At 38.0% G+C, this 18,047-nt stretch overlaps 1 protein-coding gene across 7 annotated transcripts in view; it reads left to right on the top strand.

Moving 5' to 3' along the window:
- Nucleotides 1–18,047, top strand: part of cntrl (centriolin) — a 548,241-nt gene that overhangs the window by 14,337 nt on the left and 515,857 nt on the right. For 6 of the 7 annotated variants that reach the window (XR_012406453.1, XM_073951561.1, XM_073951560.1 and 3 more), the window contains 11 exons: nucleotides 3,104–3,257; nucleotides 4,001–4,221; nucleotides 6,342–6,518; nucleotides 6,736–6,870; nucleotides 7,034–7,179; nucleotides 7,434–7,617; nucleotides 7,736–7,891; nucleotides 10,803–10,982; nucleotides 11,078–11,185; nucleotides 16,441–16,582; nucleotides 16,686–16,828. Coding sequence is in view for 6 of the 7 variants with exons in the window: in XM_073951561.1 (XP_073807662.1) it covers nucleotides 3,104–3,257; nucleotides 4,001–4,221; nucleotides 6,342–6,518; nucleotides 6,736–6,870; nucleotides 7,034–7,179; nucleotides 7,434–7,617; nucleotides 7,736–7,891; nucleotides 10,803–10,982; nucleotides 11,078–11,185; nucleotides 16,441–16,582; nucleotides 16,686–16,828 (1,746 nt within the window). In the remaining variant the exon portion in view is untranslated. Of the gene's footprint in view, nucleotides 1–633; nucleotides 778–3,103; nucleotides 3,258–4,000; nucleotides 4,222–6,341; nucleotides 6,519–6,735; nucleotides 6,871–7,033; nucleotides 7,180–7,433; nucleotides 7,618–7,735; nucleotides 7,892–10,802; nucleotides 10,983–11,077; nucleotides 11,186–16,440; nucleotides 16,583–16,685; nucleotides 16,829–18,047 lie in introns of those variants that run through there. The other variant, XM_073951562.1, reaches the window with a different exon arrangement.

The following is an 18,047-nucleotide window of genomic DNA, read 5'->3' as shown; positions in this document are numbered from 1 at the left end:
GAAGTGTTAAAAATGAAGGCAACATCTAGCAGAAATAATGTTTACAAGTTTCTACAATGCACATGTTGGTGTTACTGTTTACACCCATGTGTGATCACACTAAGAGGGTTGTGCTATATCTTCAACGACACCTTCAAAATATTTTCATTTAAAGTCTGTTATATTCTAATAATCAAATCAGCCTTTAGGCAAATCATATTTGAAGTCCTCTGTCTGTTTATGTTATAAAACAGATATAAAACAGCAAGTCTTCCTGTTTTTTGTTAAAGAAATGATCACAGCAAAATATCACTGATGTGTTGTTTTTATGCTTCCCTAAGGAATTAATCATTGCCAACCCATGATGCTCAGCAACAAGTAACAGGCATATAAAATAAGGCGCCTGTCTCTTTAAGAAAGAAGAGAGCACTTCTGTCCTGGGGGAAATCTGTTGATGCTGTGGGTGGAGCCGAAGAGGTTCCTTACTCCCACTCAGCCCGAGTTGTTCAATCTGATTGGCTGAAGCCAGAAGTTTCCTGTGTTGATTCAAAGGGAGCAAAGCGGAGGGTGGACAGAGTGCATTGAAAGAGGAGGAGGGGAGAATGAGGAGGGGGCTACTTGTGGTGATAGCTGGACTTCATGAACAAAAGCTCTGAAGTTTAGAGTAGCCACGCCGAAAAGAGACAGGAAATGCTCTCCTTCTGTAAAAAGAGCTCCCGTTACTCCTTATGGGGTAACAACAGGAGAAAAATGGATATCTAGAGACAGAACTGAAGAGATGACAGGCGCACCGCTGTAGTAAGTTCCCCAGTGGGGTCTTGGAGGGGCTCATGGGAGGCTGCTGTCATACTGTTGCAGTTTTGGGCTGTTGATGTCGTTTTGTAGAAATCAGTATCAGTTTCTAACAGTAAAAACAGTATTTATTTTTAAAGCTGATTATTTTTTTCGTGACGCGAAAGTTGAATGTCGTACATATTCAATGTTTATAACAGGAAATTGCAAAACCATTAGGTCATCAGGGGGTTTGCAGACTTGCATATTATACTTGGCTTTCATTACTTTGGAGAGCTGTTGGTTTGATAATGCACAGCATTAAAACCACTACCGTCCAAACATTTGATAAAATGAAGTACCGTTATTATTTTTTATTTATAAGTAGTTTTCGATTAGTTTTAAAGCAAACTAACCTGAGGCATTGTGTTTAAAATAATGCTTATGTAGGGGTTAGGGAAACACTTTCCGATAAATTGTTGGGACAAGGGAAGAGGAAGTGTACGATTAGAGAAGTAATAAATGAAAGAGTAAATTTTCAGAAAAGGAATTAATCAGATATACAACGGGTAACAAAAATACTGAACCTGTCACCATTTTTCTCAAAAACATTTTTAAAGGCGCTGAAACTTTCATCTGATGTCATTTACAATTAAAGTAACCCACACATACAAAATAAAACTAATTCAATTAGAAGTGAAGTTTAATGACACAGGGCAAATTATTGAGCACATGAAGAAAGGAACGTATAAAAGGCTTAGAAAGCCCAGACAGCAGCTGAAATCTCTTAATGATTAGAAAGGAACCCTGCCTCTTGTCATTGTGAATTAATATTAGTTTCTTTAGTCGCAACAACTACATTATTAGGATGATGATGAACATGAAATCAGGCTTGAGCTTTCATCAAGACAATGATCCAAAACACAGCAAATGAAACTATCAACTGCTTTCAGAAAAGAAAATAAAGCTGTTGTAATGACTAGCCAATCACCTGACATGAATCCAATAGAAAATAAGAAAAAAAGTAGTATATTTTTGTGTACTAAAGCACTAAAACATCCTCTTACGTCTATATTTGAAATATTGTCATCAGGGTGAAGACTCTGTGTGCCTCAGGTTTTAAAAAACAGGACGGCGTTTTCGTTTATCCCACAAGCAGTACGATTTTCAAATAGTAATTAACTATGTTGTCAGCTCTGATGTTTTTTTCTTTTTTTTTTTTATTGGATATTTTCTAACTGTGATTTATTATTGACCCTTGTTATGTGTTAAACACCCGACAATTGCAATATTGCAAATCAATTTCCCCATGGGGATTAATAATGTTACCTTACCTGAAAGATCGGAGTTCATAGACGAGACCCACAGAACCATCAAAGATGTTTAGACTCTTAGACTGAGAAAAAAAATCACAGCTGAGCAATGCATATGACTCTCCTTACGACTCTGATGCGTTCTCCATACAAGAAGCGTCTTGAAGTTATCATTACTAAAAAAGTATTTTATGCAAAGTATTAAATACATTTTAGTAGTTCAGTAATCTATCCTTGTGTTGTTCAGTTGTCATTGTTGATTTTTTTTTCATTTGTGGGTTTGAATTGTTTGGGTTTTAACCAAAAATCTGGCTTACGAGATGATCCCAAGGTGTCCATATCCGGGACCAGGCCGTATCCTAAGCTCAGCAGCAGTTGGTCATGGGGGAGTGGAGAGTATGAGACTGATTACAGTGACGCTCCAGGGACAGACGAGTCTTCGCTGAGGCCAGCTTCCAGCCTCCACTGCTGAGACTGAAGCTCTGCACAAGACTTTTGGCCAGCGGAGAAATTAAAATGGTCGTGCCGAACTGAGTCTGGTTCTTTTCTGGTTCTTCTGGTTTTTTTTTTCTTCACTCTCCTATTGGTGAAGTTTTTTTTTCCCTCTCCGCTGTCGCCACTGGCTTGCATGGTTCAGGATCTGAAAAGCTACTCATCGATGAATTTGCTCTTCAGTGGTTGGACTCTCAATAATGACTTCAAACCACACTTAACTGAGCTAAACTAACTTAAACACTAAAAACTGAACTACCCTGATCCAGTTACTATGACCATTTATGTGAAGCTGCTTTGACACAATCTACATTGTAAAAGCGCTATACAAATAAAGCTGAACTGAATTGAATTATTTTATGTTAACAGCTCCTTTAGAAATAAATTTACCTGGAAAAGGCATGAAGTGTTCAAAAATAATTTGACCCACTGTGCATTTCAACTTTTCCAGTGTAATTGAGTATTTACTGATTTCTTAGCAGAACCGATCATGTAATAACACTGTGACACCGATAACACCGTGACACCGTCTTCTGTCACTCCTGCAGACCCATGTGAAGGCTCAGTTGTCCAGGAAGTCACAGCTGCTGGCCATCATGAGCAGAAAGCACCAGGAGCTGGAGCGCAGGCTGGATGACATGATCACACGCATCCACAAGGAGACCGAGGAGATCAAAGATCTGGAGCAGCAGCTTACTGATGGTGAGGAACTATTCAATTCATTGGAAAATATAAACGTATTTATTGACCTTATTATTCAAATTCAAGCGGGCGCAGTGCTGAGAATTTTTTTTGGCTTCAGATTTACATTCCTGTGGCGGCACAGTGGCTTAGTGGTTAGCACTGTCGCCTCGCAGCAAGAAGGTCGCTGGTTTGAGTCCTAGTTGGGACAGATGGGCATTTATGTGTGGAGTTTGCATGTTTTCCCCGATTGGTGTGGGTTTCCTTCGTGTGCTCCGGTTTCCCCCACAGTCCAAAGACATGCAATGCACTGTAGGTGAATTGAATAAACTAAATTGGCTGTAGTGTATAAGTGTGTATGGGTGTTTCCCAGTACTGGGTTGTGCCTGGAAAGGCATCCGCTGCATAAAACATATGCTATAATAGTTGGCGGTTCATTCCGCTGTGGCGACCTCTGAAACGAAGACTAAGCTGATGGAAAATGAACGATGAATTTCCAGTCTCATTCACTTCCACTTGATTTTTGATAATAAATAGCTTGATGATGTTTTCTTATTATAATATTCTACTTTTTATGTATAGTCATTAACATTGTATTGTTTGTACAGCAAGCAGTTTGACCCATTTCTGCTGTTTAATATTCCAAGTCATTTCAACTGAATCGGACGTTCTAAAACAGTCGCAAATATGAGCGCACTTATGCGTTGCAGAATAAGGTCAATAGATAGGAGTTTATGATTACTGAAATATGTCTACTCTTTCAGGTCAGATAGCTGCTAATGAAGCGCTCAAACGTGACCTTGAGGGCATCATCTCAGGTCTTCAGGAGTATCTGCGCGGTGTGAAGGACCAAGCACGGAGAGCCCAATCAGATTGCAGACGTCTACAGAGGGAAAAAGACACTCTGCAGCACCTCTTAGACATGAAGGAGCAGGAATTCACACAGCTGGAGAATAAAGCCCTGAGTGCTGAAATCACACAGAAGGTAGTTTTTAACAATATGTACCCTTTTTTACAAGATGCGTTTAACAGTCATCCTAATCTTAAATCCTTGAAAGTTTTAATATTTATATTATTATATTAATATTATTTTTGTTTTAAACGTATGCACATTCATATGTATTTATTAGTGTTTCCTCTAGGATTTTTTCCAGCTGTGGTGGCAGACTCTATTGGCCATTTTACAAAGATCTACCACTACATGTGGCGTTATTTCGTTGACAAATGTCATGGGCGCAGTATTACATTGAGATCTCATTTATGTAATAGTTTACGAGCATGTCAATCTCTGCTTGAGCGTCGATTTCCTCTGCTTGTGCTCAACTTCTTGCGCGCCCTCAAATATACGCTGCTCAAGTGCAGATTTTCTTGCGCGCCCTAAAATAAACGCGGCTGAAGTGTTATTTAGTGCGTTTATTTGCTAGGAATATTTATGAATGTCTCTGATAGACTTGCGGAGCAGACTCCGGCATTAATGCGTCCTGAAGTAAAGTGAAACGGCTATAAACTCCATCAAGATAAAGTCATTATATGCAGAGCCACAGACCTTTATCTATAAATAAAGTATAATTATGGAAACTGTTCATCATAACTGAAAGCTACGTGTTTGCTAGTCTCACGCACCTGTCAATCAGACTGTCAGTCAGCACGTCGCCTTAAAGCAGGGGTCTCAAACTCAATTTACCTGGGGGCCGCAGGAGGCAAAGTCTGGGTGAGGCTGGGCCGCATAAGGGATTTCACAAAAAAAAAGTCCTCAAATGTCATTATTAACAGTTTTAATTATTTCTTCTGAACATGAAGTGTTCTGAACATTAATAGAACATTGAGTGAAGATTATGAACAGTTCTTCTGAACATGGCATCTTTTGCCTACTCCTTGCTGCCAGAGACTTGACAGCGCTTCTGCTCACAAATCTGAACCACATTTGGCTTTAGAGCGGAAGCAGTTGAGACCCTCAGTATGGCTTGAAGATGATCATCATTAAGTCTAGACCTGTACTTTGACTTATTGAAGTTCAAGGTGGAAAATAACTTCACACACTTCTCACACACTCAAAGCTTCCATTCCCTCACCTAAAAAAAGGCGTATATATGTATAAATAAAACACCCCCACCCCACTCCAGTCACATCAGTCTGTGCCAGTCTGTATCTACCTATAATATATATAAGATGCAGGCTGTAGCTAGGTAGGTGGCAGGCTGCAGATAGGTAGCTAAGTGGCAGGCAGGGGCGGGAACAGCTTACCTTGGTTCTGGCCGGCGCGAGTTCGCTTTTAACACTTCCCGCCCGTCACAGCGTCTAACAAAGGGGCAGGGTGCATGGTGACGTCACCGGCATCCCCGCCCCTTTGTTTACACGGCGGGCGGGGAATGCCAGTGACCGCTGTGTACGGATAGAATCAGCGGAGCGGGGAGAGAGAGCTGATTCTGTCAGTGGACAGCGGTCGGCGCGGGCCACAAAATATTGCACTGAGGACCGCAAATGGCCCGCGGGCCGCGAGTTTGAGACCCCTGCCTTAAAGGGTTAAACAGAAAACACAGCACTACTACGATCACAGAAAAGTTTGCGCTGTTATTATTAACTTACCTTTTCATACGTTTTCGGTGCGATTTTAACCCACTATTTAAAAAAAACACTGAATATTTTGAAAAAGAAGCTGTAATGTAGCCGTGGCGGGATGAATTTTGGTGTGGCGCCCCGCCACGGAAGAATAAATGTAGCAGAAACCATGTTTATGTATGTTTTATATCATCTTTGCATGAAATAAAAAAACAAAAACAAATTACAGCTTGTGCAAAGGCATTTAAAATGCAGAGTATATGAGCAAGAAACAGTAAATTTGACGTTATTATCTTCTCTGACTGCCGTTATCAGTCTCGCACAACTTTTTTCCTGTTTCCGAAAGTCTTTATAACACCAAGTTTTTCTTTTATTATTTCAGCAAATAGGATTGTGTAAAAAAATATTTGTTCTACTCTCCCAAGTTTACCCAGCTTTGATGACTTCCGCTACTGAGAAACCCAGAAATCTGAAAAGGGTCCATTGAGCAGCACAGTGATTCTGTTTTGCTGTTTGAACAATGGAATGTTTTTTGTTGTGTTACAGGAGCTGGAGCTACAGAAGCAGGAGTTTGACAATCTGATGAAGGAGAATGAAGAACTGAAACGAGCACGAGGACAGGTCAGTGAATATGAGGCAGAGCTGGAGAGCCAACTACAGCAGAGAGATACTGAAGCCACACAGCTGAAGGAGGAGCTGGACAGACTGCGTCGACTCACTCAGGTTGGAAAGCCTTTATAGATTTTTACAATATTCATCGCACCCTTGAAGTTTTACAAACCCCAAAATACTTAAACATCAATGTGCAAAATTTGTGGAACAAGGGAATACTTTCTGTTCGTTTCAAATATGACTTTAGAAATCTAAGCATATGATAATTTAGTATGACTTGTGTGAACTCTTCTGAACATTCGAATACTCTTGGCTTCTTCATTTCCAGATGGAACACTCTGCGCTGCAGGCAGAGCTGCAGAAAGAACGACAGGCAAAGGAGAACGCTTTAGCACAAGTGCGCATGGCTGCAGACAAAGAGCTTGAGAACACACAGCTTCTGCAACAGATCAACGCTCTCCAGGTGTGTTACTGCGGAATACCCCAATAATAAAACTCAGACTATATAAAAAAGGGGGACGAATAGACACCCCTCACTTCATTTTACTGTATACTTGCTTACATAGAAGATTCAATCAGCTTCCAATAAGACTTGATTTATTCTTTGGCTGAAAATGTCTTTACAGGAGGAGAGAGACTGTCTAAAGGAGGAAGTAGAAGCTTTTCAGGATGATTTAAATAGCGTTCGGGAGCAGCTTCTGTGCCCTGAGAGTGTTGCTAGACATTTAGGAGAGCTGAGAAGAGGCATAACTACAGGACAAAAGGAATTAAGGTATGAAAGATTATTACTGGTTGATATTATTCATTCGTTCATTCTTAATCCTTCGGCTTAATCCCTTATTTATCTGGGGTTGTCACAGCAGAATGAACCGGCAACTATTCTGGTAAATGTTTTACATGTTGGATGCCCATCCAGTCGAAGAGAGGGTGGACCATAGTGTAGCTCCTCCTTTTTAAAAAAAACAGACGGTAGTTCTGACTGTCTGTCCAATAGTGAAATGTCTTTGCTTTACCTTTCTGTTACAGCTTTGAAGACCTCGGGGAACCAGTGAACAAAAAATTCATGGAGTTACAACAGGAGGTGCATCGTGTAGTATCTGCGGCTCAGAGAGATAGAGATGAGGCTCAGCGCTGTCAGGATAGGCTCACTGGAGAGATGAGCTCACTCAGAGAAAGACTCAGGAAGTACCAAGAGAGACATCAGACTCAGGTGAGAGGCCATGCAAAGAATCATTTTGACATAGTCAATAGATGTTTCAGTTACATTGACTACATGCCATAGAATAATGTATTAGTATGAAGCAGATCTCCATGTCTGATTCTCACAGACAACAGAGAGACGTGGTGAAGAAGCGGAGCTCCATAGATTGAGGGAAGAGCTGGAAGAAGCTCGTGAGCAGCACTACTTGATGGCGCAGCGTTTAGAGGAGACAGAGATCGACAGGGACCGTATACTTGGAGAGTTAGAGGAACAAGATAAACAGGTAATAGTATGAGAGTGATATGCTTTGAAATATTTAATTGATTTTCTTCTGTTTTTGCTCTGTTTTAAGATTCAAATATTCTGTTCAGTTGTGAGACTGAACTTAATTACTTAGTTAATTATCTAATTTTAAAGGTCCCATGAAATTAAAATAAAGTTTTTAGATGTTAGTAACAATATGTTAGTATTGTTCGTTTTTTAAGATATCTTTAAGCTAGTGTTCTCCAAAACAGTGACAATATTTATGTTGTGGTCCTGTTGGAAAGAATTTACTTCCTTGTGTGATAGATTTTCTCTCCAGTTGAATGGAAGTACAACCAAAGACATAGTGATAGATTACAGGAAGGCTTCTCCTACCCCCAGCATAACAAATATTAAAGGCTTGGACATTGAAATTGTTGACACACATAAATATCTAGGAGTCGTTATTGACAATATGTTCACATTTCAACCTAACACCCAGGCTGTCTATAAAAAAGAATTTTTTTCTGAGGAAACTTAGATCGTTTCAGGTTTGTACCTCTATGATGACACTGTTTTATAAACAATTCATTAAATCTGTTTTATCTTTCTGCATTGTAGCTTGGTACGGTAATCTGAGTGTGTCAAGTAAGAACAGGTTGAGCAGCCAAGGTAGCAGACAAGATCATCAGTTTTAACCAAACTGGTCCAATGGTAATTTACCATTATTATGTTTTAAAGAGAGCTCAGGGTATCCTATGCACCCCGGATAACCCATTGTACTCTGCTGCCATCAGGACGTCATTTTAGAGTTCCTATTTACAGGACAAATAAAACTAGAATTTTTTTCATAATGGTGGCTATTAAGTCAATAAATGAGTCCAGGGGGAGGGAGATGCACCTACGTAATGATATATTGTATGTTGTGTGGTAATATTTTATCAATGTGTACATGGAACTTCGCCTGTGTTATGGCACCTTACTGCAATTTTAGTTTCCCTTAACGTGATAATAAAGTTGAGTCTGAGTCTGAATATTTATGTTTAGAAGGTATAAAACTGATAACATAAACATCCAAAGCTTGTAGTTTGTTCCTTCCACCTAAATGGATAACTGTTTTTTTTTTCACGTCACCATATTCTTCAGATTCTCATCAAATCATAACCAATCAAATGCTCTTTGGTGTCTGACATGGCCCGCCCCCATCATTCATTCCTTTTATTTTTATGCACATGAGCTCAACCACTCTTACCGCCAGAGCTGTGATAAAAATTAAACACTATTGGCTGTTTTGAAAAGGGGAGAAGCTACACTATGTCCCACCCTCTCTTTATGTTTCAGTTGAGGTTATATCAAACATTGAATAAAAATGCACATTTTAAACAGACTACATGGGACCTTTAAGGTTAACGCTGTCTAGTTTAAGCAAACTTTTCATTTTCAAAAATGTCCTACTTGTGTTTAAAAAAGTTATAAAAACTGTTTAGTAATTGTAGATCGAAATTGTTGTTACTCAAATCCCTTCATAGATTTAATCGAAATGTTGTTGTTTTTTTAAGCCTTTGAACAAACTAAAAACGGTGTGAGAGTTAAGGGTTACCAGTTCTATATTAGACATAACAAGTTTTTGGTCAGCCATACTTAATTTTTCATATTTTTGTTGTTTTGATAGCAATTTATTTTATGACCCTGTTTCAGGACCTAAACCTACCCCTGAACCTAAACTTAATAGGGGTGGGAATCAGTTGAGTTCCCAAGCTACAGTATTATCACGATACTTGTGTCGGGATGCAATATTATTATGATTTTAAATATATTGTGATATATTGCAATTTATTGCCTTATTTAAACTTTCAAATTATGTCCCCAAAGGAAATCATCTCTTTTTTGGTGATGCCGTCATCTTTATTTTACTAACTTGCTGCATGTTGAAGATGAAAACCATCTTAGGTCCAACACAACCATCTAGTGGACTGTAAAGAAACTATTTTTAATATTCAACCAAATAATATATATAAATATTTGCAGTATATTGATATAGGTATCCATATATTGATATAGTGTTGCCATGATAAATATCAAAATTCTTTTCTGTATCAGTATTTTCCCTCACCCCTAAAGACTTCATTCATACTTATGTAAGTACACACATATTATATTAATTAGGGCTGAACAATATATCGTTTCAGCAATATATATTCGATATCGCAATGTGTATACAAAATAGTCACATTGCAGGATTAGATTATTTATTGCATATTAAAACATAAGATATGCATTCATTCATTTTCTTTTCAGCTTAGTCTCTTTATTAATCCAGGGTTGACACCGCAGAATGAACCGCCAACTTATCCAGCACGTTTTTACGCAACGGATGCATCCATAAATATTATTATTTTAGATTTTATTTATATTTTAGATGGTTTATGCCAGTGGTCACCAAACATGTTCCTGGAGGGCTGGTGCCCTGCAGATTTTAGCTCCAACCCTAATCAAACACACCTGAACAAGCTAATCATGGTCTTACTAGGTATACTTGAAACATCCAAGCAGGTGTGTTGAGGCAAGATGGAGCTAAACCCTGCAGGGACACCGGCCCTCCAGGACCAGGATTGGTGACCCCTGGTTTATGCAATAATACCATCTTAGTTTATGTCTGATTGTTCAATTTCTGTACCTGAATACTGTTAGACTCTTCTGTAAGCCATTTAACTTATTTAACTTTTATATTTGCTCTATTGTATTTAAATATGCTTGTAATTTATGATAGTTTATCCAAATGTGATTTGTATATCTAAATGAACGAAATCTTTCGAAATTGAGCTGTTCATTCATCTGGTGAAATCATATTCATATAGCAATATATATCGCAGGAAAACAAAATATTAAAATATCAGATTTTTCCAATATCATGCAGCCCTAATATTAATGTATGACTGTTGTTTTTCTAGATGAACGCTGAGAAAACCCAGACTCAAGAGCAGCTGGAGTCTCTCAATCTAGAGATGCAGGCTCTCCGGAGATCTTTTTCCTCTGCTGACAGACAGGCTGCCCAACAGCTGATCACAGCGAAGGACAAGCTTCACTCTCTTCATAGCACTGTAGAGAAAATCAATCTGGAAAGAGCAGCGGTAAGACACTGATCTGTCATTGTGAGAGAACTTCACTGATGATGACTGTTTCTATTTGTTCTGATTGATTGTTGTTGTTTTGTATGTGCGTATAGAATGCAGAGGAGTTACAGAGCACCAGGATTCAGGCTGCCCAAGCCATTCAAGACTTGACTAACGCTGAAGCAGAAATCCAGGTCCTCCAGAAGCTTCTGAGTGATAGGGTAATGTGTAATCATCATTTTGGGTACGATTGTTACATTTTTCGATATGGTACACTTTTAAATGAGCTGTGAAAGAGTAAAGAGAGAAACAACCCTTCTGAAGCGTTGAATTAAATATTTATTTCTTAAAACAATTCCCTGTTTTGAGTTGCTTAATACAGCACTCATTCAAACTATGCAAATACAACCAAAACTGGACAATTTAGCCTTTGGACTGTTGGTTGAAACCGGAGCACCTGGAGGAATCCCACACGAACACAGGGAAAACATGCAAACTCCATACAGAAATGCCAACTAACCTAGCAGAGGCTTTCTTGCTGTGAGGCAATCATGCTACTCACTATCCCACTGTGATGCTACAATATTTTTATTTTCCGCAATTTATATTGCTATATTTCACCAAATAACGAATAGCTCTATTTGGAAATACTCAATACATTTATATTTATAGGGTATATGCCGAAGCATGCTAATAGGACTTTTAATTTGCCAGTAACCTGGGTTAACCGCTTCCGGTGAACTGTATGCCAATGCAAAATCGGCATGTTTAAGGTCTGTTTTCTTTAAAAATCACCGATCTCCACTGGCTGAATGATATCCGATGTAAAGTGGGTCTCAGAATGTAGAAGAAGCACTGCATTAAATTACATTTTCCCCACCATGTCTTTATAATATGAGCATTTATTTTACCCCAGTATATTCAATGGAGCTTCTGCGCTAGACTGCCGATTCTGACGGGCGCGTGCAAGTGAAACGATTTTTGTCTCGTTTTATGCTTGAGCAACTAAACGAATGCCAAAGTCTGTTTAACTGATTGTATTTTAATTACATTACAATATCGATGCAGTAAAATAAACCATATAAGATGGAAAAAAACTCAGGTAAAAAAATACCAGGTCACCGGGAGTTTATCAGTATGGGAACAACACTGATTTATGATTTTGTTGTGGAGTCCATCTGCAAAAAATATAATAAACTAATTACCAGCACACATAAATAGAGCAATTATATAAATAAAGTTTATTTTTAAGCTCATTTATGTAAATAAATAAAGTCTAACAGTATTCAAGTACAGAAATAAAATAATCAAATGTAAAATAAAAGTTGTATAGTCTTCATTTCTCTAAATCAGTGGTCACCAAACTTGTTCCTGGAGGGCTGGGGCCTCATGTACGAAGACTTGCGTGGAAATCTTACTAAAACATTGCGTACGCACAAAGCTGTAAATGTGAAAAAAAAAATTCAGATGTATGAAACACTGCGTACGCCGAATCTCACGCATATACTTTTGTACATCTGAATGAACGTGAAACTGAGCGCAACATGCACGAGCACAAAACCCCTCCCTGCCTCCTCCCCCGTATGAATATGCTAATGACTATGCTAATGGCAAAACCCAACAAAAAAGCAATGGCAAAATCAAGCAAAAAGAGAAACTTTGAACAGAATGTGAATTGGAGGTGCTGCTTTCTGAGGTAGACCGGAGAAAAGCGGTGTTATTTGCAAGTTTGTTCTCCGGAATTAACAACAAAAGAAAAAAATAGAGTGGGAGAGTTTAGCTGATGCGGTTAACACAGTTGGATCTGAACATCGCACTGAGTGCATTAAAAATAGAAATAGTGTGGTTTATATCTGTAAAATGTTGCAGTACCCTTAGCAGTCTCAGTGGCGCACCTCGTAAGACGCACGTGATCATGTATTGACACGTTCGAGCATAAACTCGGTTCGAATCCAGCATCTGATGAACTCTTTCTTCTTTTTTTTCCCCGCTACATATCAGATTTTGCCCACTATTTATCACGAGAAAGACAAGTAGTAATCATTAATAAGTTTGTGCATCAAATTTTATTTGCACATTTATTGAATGGAAATGTTTCTGATTCACGAATGCAAATTCATCTTCAGATAGTGTCTTTATAGCAATGTGCGTGCAGTAGATAGCTCAGATTACATTGGGAAAACAGGCGACTGCTGCAAATTGTGCTTTAATGTTTAGCTGGTCAAATGTATGGTATGGAAACCTTACATACCTACTAGATGAACCCGTCTCATACAGCTGCCATTGCAAGGCTCAGACACTTTGTAGAGAGGAATTTAACACAACTGCCTCTAGGAGTCGCCAATGGAAATAAAACAGACACGCACAAAAAATGTGCGTACGCCAGTCAGAAAGCTGCCGTGAAGCTCCGCACATTCCCACGTTCAGTTCATCGTTAGTAAATCCAAACGTGAGCAATTCTGAGCGTGAAACCTGGCATACTCAAAGTTTTTGTGCGTACGCAGCGTTGATACATGAGGCCCCTGGTGTCCTGCAGATTTTAGCTCCAACCCTAATAAAACACACCTGAACAAGCTAATCAAGGTCTTACTAGGTATACTTGAAAAATCCAGCCAGGTGGAGCTAAACCCTGCAGGGACACCGACCCTCCAGGACCGAGATTGGTGACCCCTGCTCTAAATAGTTGAATAAAGTAAATCTGCAAAATGCTACAAAATGTTTTGTAAAGTAATTCCATGTGCCCGAATTAAAACACACACAACTGATTGTGTTAAAATATTGAACTCTTCAGTGTTTGAGCTTAACTGTATGTTCACATTGAAAGCAGCGAGAGCGTCAAAGTAGCCGGAAGCCATTCATTTTCAAGAGGAGCCTGCAGCAAGGAGCAGCGCGGCACGTCTTAGCTAGTTTGGGCATCAACAAGAGTTGAAATCAAGTTAACTGTATGGTAATGAGCTATGATGCGGTTCAGCTGCAAGCAATTGGAATTTAGAAGTCCATTGCTTGAGAGGAGTCCAGAGATCACAGTCACTGAACTTTGCTTACGACCACATTTGTTCCCAAGGGTTTGATTATTGCAGTCACCGGATTTGCAATTATTTGTAATGTTTTCTTATAGGAACATACATTCAAAAAGTTACAAAACAGTACTGCTGCTTCAGAATATTTCAGACATATGAACACATTGGATAATTAAGTGGAGCAAAGCCACACCACATGCAACTTAATCTTCAAACTTAAATGAGTTTTATAAAAAGTGTGCAACATTTTCACACTAGAAAGCATGTTTTATGTAGGAATGTAACCGATATGATGTGCTCAGATATGAGATCAATGTAGCGAATTTTAACACTCTCGCCGCCGGAGCTGAAGGCAGACAGCGTTGTTGCCAGGGCGGCAACCTTTGACACTCTCACCGCCTTCGGTGTGAACCACAGTTATTTATTTACATTACACTGAACTGAACTTCAACTCTAAAAACTGTTCTGAAGCAGAATCATTTTACTAGAACTTCTGTGTTAAGCTGCTTTGACACAATTTTCATTGTAAAAGCACTATAGAAATAAAGATGAATTGAAAATTGAATTGATGAACTTTCAATTTAGAATGGTTTTACTGACATGACTTCACAATTTTCTTGTGTGTTGAACTCTTGTACCTGGCCAACTGTAATCCTGACTCCACCTTGTAGACTCTGCAATGTGACTAGTGCGGATTCACACATTGTGATGTTGATTCTAAAACAATATATTGTGCAACCCTAATTATAATATCGTAAAGCTCCTGTTAAATTAAAATAGTTTTTTTTAGATGTTAGTATCAGTATGTTATTTTTAAGGATATCTAGAAAATATTGTGCTCAGAAGCAGTGGCAAAATTTGCATTTAGAAGATATAAACATCCAAATTGTGCAGTTTGTCAGTTCTGCAAACAGTTGAAGTCAGAATTATTAGCCCTCTTGCAATTTTTTCTTCTTTTTAAAATATTTTCCAAATTATGTTTAACAGAGCAAGGGTATTTTCACAGAATTATTCATTTTCTTGTCTGCTTTGTCCCTTTATTAATCCGGGGTCGCCACAGCGGAATAAACCGCCAACTTATTTAGCAAGTTTTTACGCAGCAGATGCCCTTCCAGCCGCAACCCATCTCTGGGAAACATCCACACATACATTCACACACACACTCATACACTACGGACAATTTAGCCCACCCAATTCACCTGTACTGCATGTCTTTGGATTGTGGGGGAAACCGGAGCACCCGGAGGAAACCCACGCGAAGGCAGGGAGAACATGCAAACTCCACACAGAAACGGCAACTGAGCCGAGGTTCGAACCAGCGACCTTCTTGCTGTGAGGGAACAGCTCTACGTACCTACCGACACTGCCTCGCCTTGATTTTCACAGTATGTCTTATAATATTTTTTTCTTTTGGAGAAAAGCTTGTTTGTTTTATTTTGGCTAGAATAAAAGCAGTGTTAATTTTTTTATACACCATTTTAGGGATGAAATTATTAGCCCCTTTAAGCTCGATTTTTTTTTTCTCGATAATCTACAGAATAAACCATCATTATACAATCACTTGCCTAATTACCCTAACTTGCCTCGTTAACCTAATTAACCCAGTTAAGCCTTTAAATGTCACTTTAAGCTGTATAGAAGTGTCTTGAAAAATACCTAGTCAAATATTATTTACTGTCATCATGACAAAGATAAAATAAATCCGTTATAAAAAAGGAGTAATTAAAACTATTATGTTTAGAAATGTGTTGAAAAAATCTGCTCTCTGTTAAACAGAAATTGGGAAAAAAAAATAAACAAGCGGTCTAATAACTTAGGGGGGCTAATAATTCTGACTGCTACTGTTTATGGGTCAACCATTTTTTTGACGTCTCCTCTTACTTAGTTTCTCAGCAAATCTTCTGAAACAGTCAAATGCTGCATATCTGACATGTCCCGCTCCTTTGAGACACTTAATTTGATGCATTTCTCACTGGCAGATAAAAACAAAATATGATTGGCTGGTTTTAAAAGGGGAGGAGCTACTATATGTTCCACCATATCTTCAAGAGATTACGTCAAACATCGAATAAAAAATGCTCATTTCAAAGGACCTTTAAATGCAGTAAATGCAACCCCAGAAAACAAATGACCGCCAATACTCCTGAAATAAAATCTGGTTTTCTAGAGGGAATTAATGTGAATATTATAATGTGTAAAAATGTTAAAATAATGGCTTTAGACATATTGTTTATAACCACCTATTTTAATAAGTCACATCTGGCCGTGCGTGCGGATTTGGTGTAGCTACAAGGTCAAACAATTTTTTTAACACATCCAAAGCTTAACTTGGCTCCAAAAATTAATGTACACATATCAAAAACTACATTTTTTACTTTTAGCCAAAAAAAAAGGATAAAAAAAGGTTGATTTTGCTAATGTGCTCTATATATTAATGCAATGTTTCTGTTGAGCAGGTTCAAGAGACAGATGGGAATCTCCATGGTCTCCAAAACTCTCAAATTCAACAGGAAGAATTGGACAGATTAAACCAAGCCCTGAAAAGACAACAAGCTCAAACTAAACGTCTCCGAGATCAGCTAGCGCAAGCCAAAGGAGGTTTGTTTGCCATCTTTTAGTGGTATTATCATGTTGGACAAGCACTGTACACATTCACATAATGAGAAAAAAATGAAATTGTTATGTATTGTGGTTTGTTTAGCTAACAACATAAATCTAGATGAGCTGCTGGAAGAGATTGGAGCCCTGAAGGAGACTCTTCTACAACAGAATAACTTCCTTTCCAGTTTAGGAGATCCTTCACCAAACACTGGATATTGGTATTATGTACCCTCAAATCAACATGTAAGAAATCATATTACACAAAGTAAATGATTTGTAAATGACTTTACTTGAATGGGGTATTCGTATGACTCTCATGAAACCTTTATAATCATGATTATTATCATGACACGCCTCATGAATGTGACTGAGATTTTATGCATGCTTATGGCAACTGTTATTAATAGTCATTTGCTCAGTTATGTCATTTTATAATGTAAATATGGCATTGTTTGTTATGACAGCTTGACATATACTAATATATCACAACCGGTCTTTATATTTGTCATGACAACTTGACATTACCAAGACAACACAACTTGTCATACATCTGTCATAAACATTATTGTCATTAGGCCATTATAATTGTGTCATGAATATTTTTCTTATCACTTTTCACTGTGGAACAAACTGTATTTGTCATTAAAATGTCTTAATAAAAGTGTCAGTAATCATTTTCACGAGCATTGTTAATATTTAATGCCAAATTTAGATCACACCACTGCAGTTGAGGGTAAAAAAAAGATTAAATTTCATTCAAAGTCCGTGACATTTTTATAAGGGCTTCATGACAATCATGTTTATGACAGATTTATGACAAGATTTGAATGTCTTAGTAATGTTGACACAGTTAAGTCATGACAGACAAAAACATAGGTTGTGATGTATTTGTTTATGTTAAGTTTTGATGACAAACAATGTCATCCTTGCATTTAAAATGTGATAACTGATCGAACGACGCCAATGGCAGTTGTTATATGCAGGGACGATTTTAGGATTTTAGGGGGGCTCAGCTCCTTATGGGGGTAAACAAAAAAATATTCATATATGTTTAAATACATTTTTAATTAAGAATTTAATATTAATACACTTAAAAATGTTTGACTAGTATGGTAGGGTAGTGTAGTAAATAGCAGTATTCCACTGTATTGCATAGACAGACATCGCCATTTGAGTTCTGAAAGAGCCTGTTACACTCCTGTTTACTGTAGTACAAACCAGCTTCTTTACTCAAGTACATTTTTTTGTAATAAATAAATTAAACTAACACTTTTCTGGCATAAACATATAAAAATATACAGGCTAACATATCTCACTATCATAAGATAAGCTATAATAAGAGAATAGGAAATTATTTTAATAAAATACAACACATGATGTTTCACTCTGATGTGCAATTAAAATGAGTACATTCACTGAGTGGTTCTGTCACTGTGTTTAATCCTGTGCATGTATGGTTTAG

Source organism: Danio rerio, chromosome 5 (assembly GCF_049306965.1).
Source record: "Danio rerio strain Tuebingen ecotype United States chromosome 5, GRCz12tu, whole genome shotgun sequence".
NCBI classification, from domain to species: domain Eukaryota; kingdom Metazoa; phylum Chordata; class Actinopteri; order Cypriniformes; family Danionidae; genus Danio; species Danio rerio.
The sequence above is the reverse complement of the archived record's forward strand: the minus strand, read 5'-3'. Positions and strand labels throughout refer to the sequence as shown.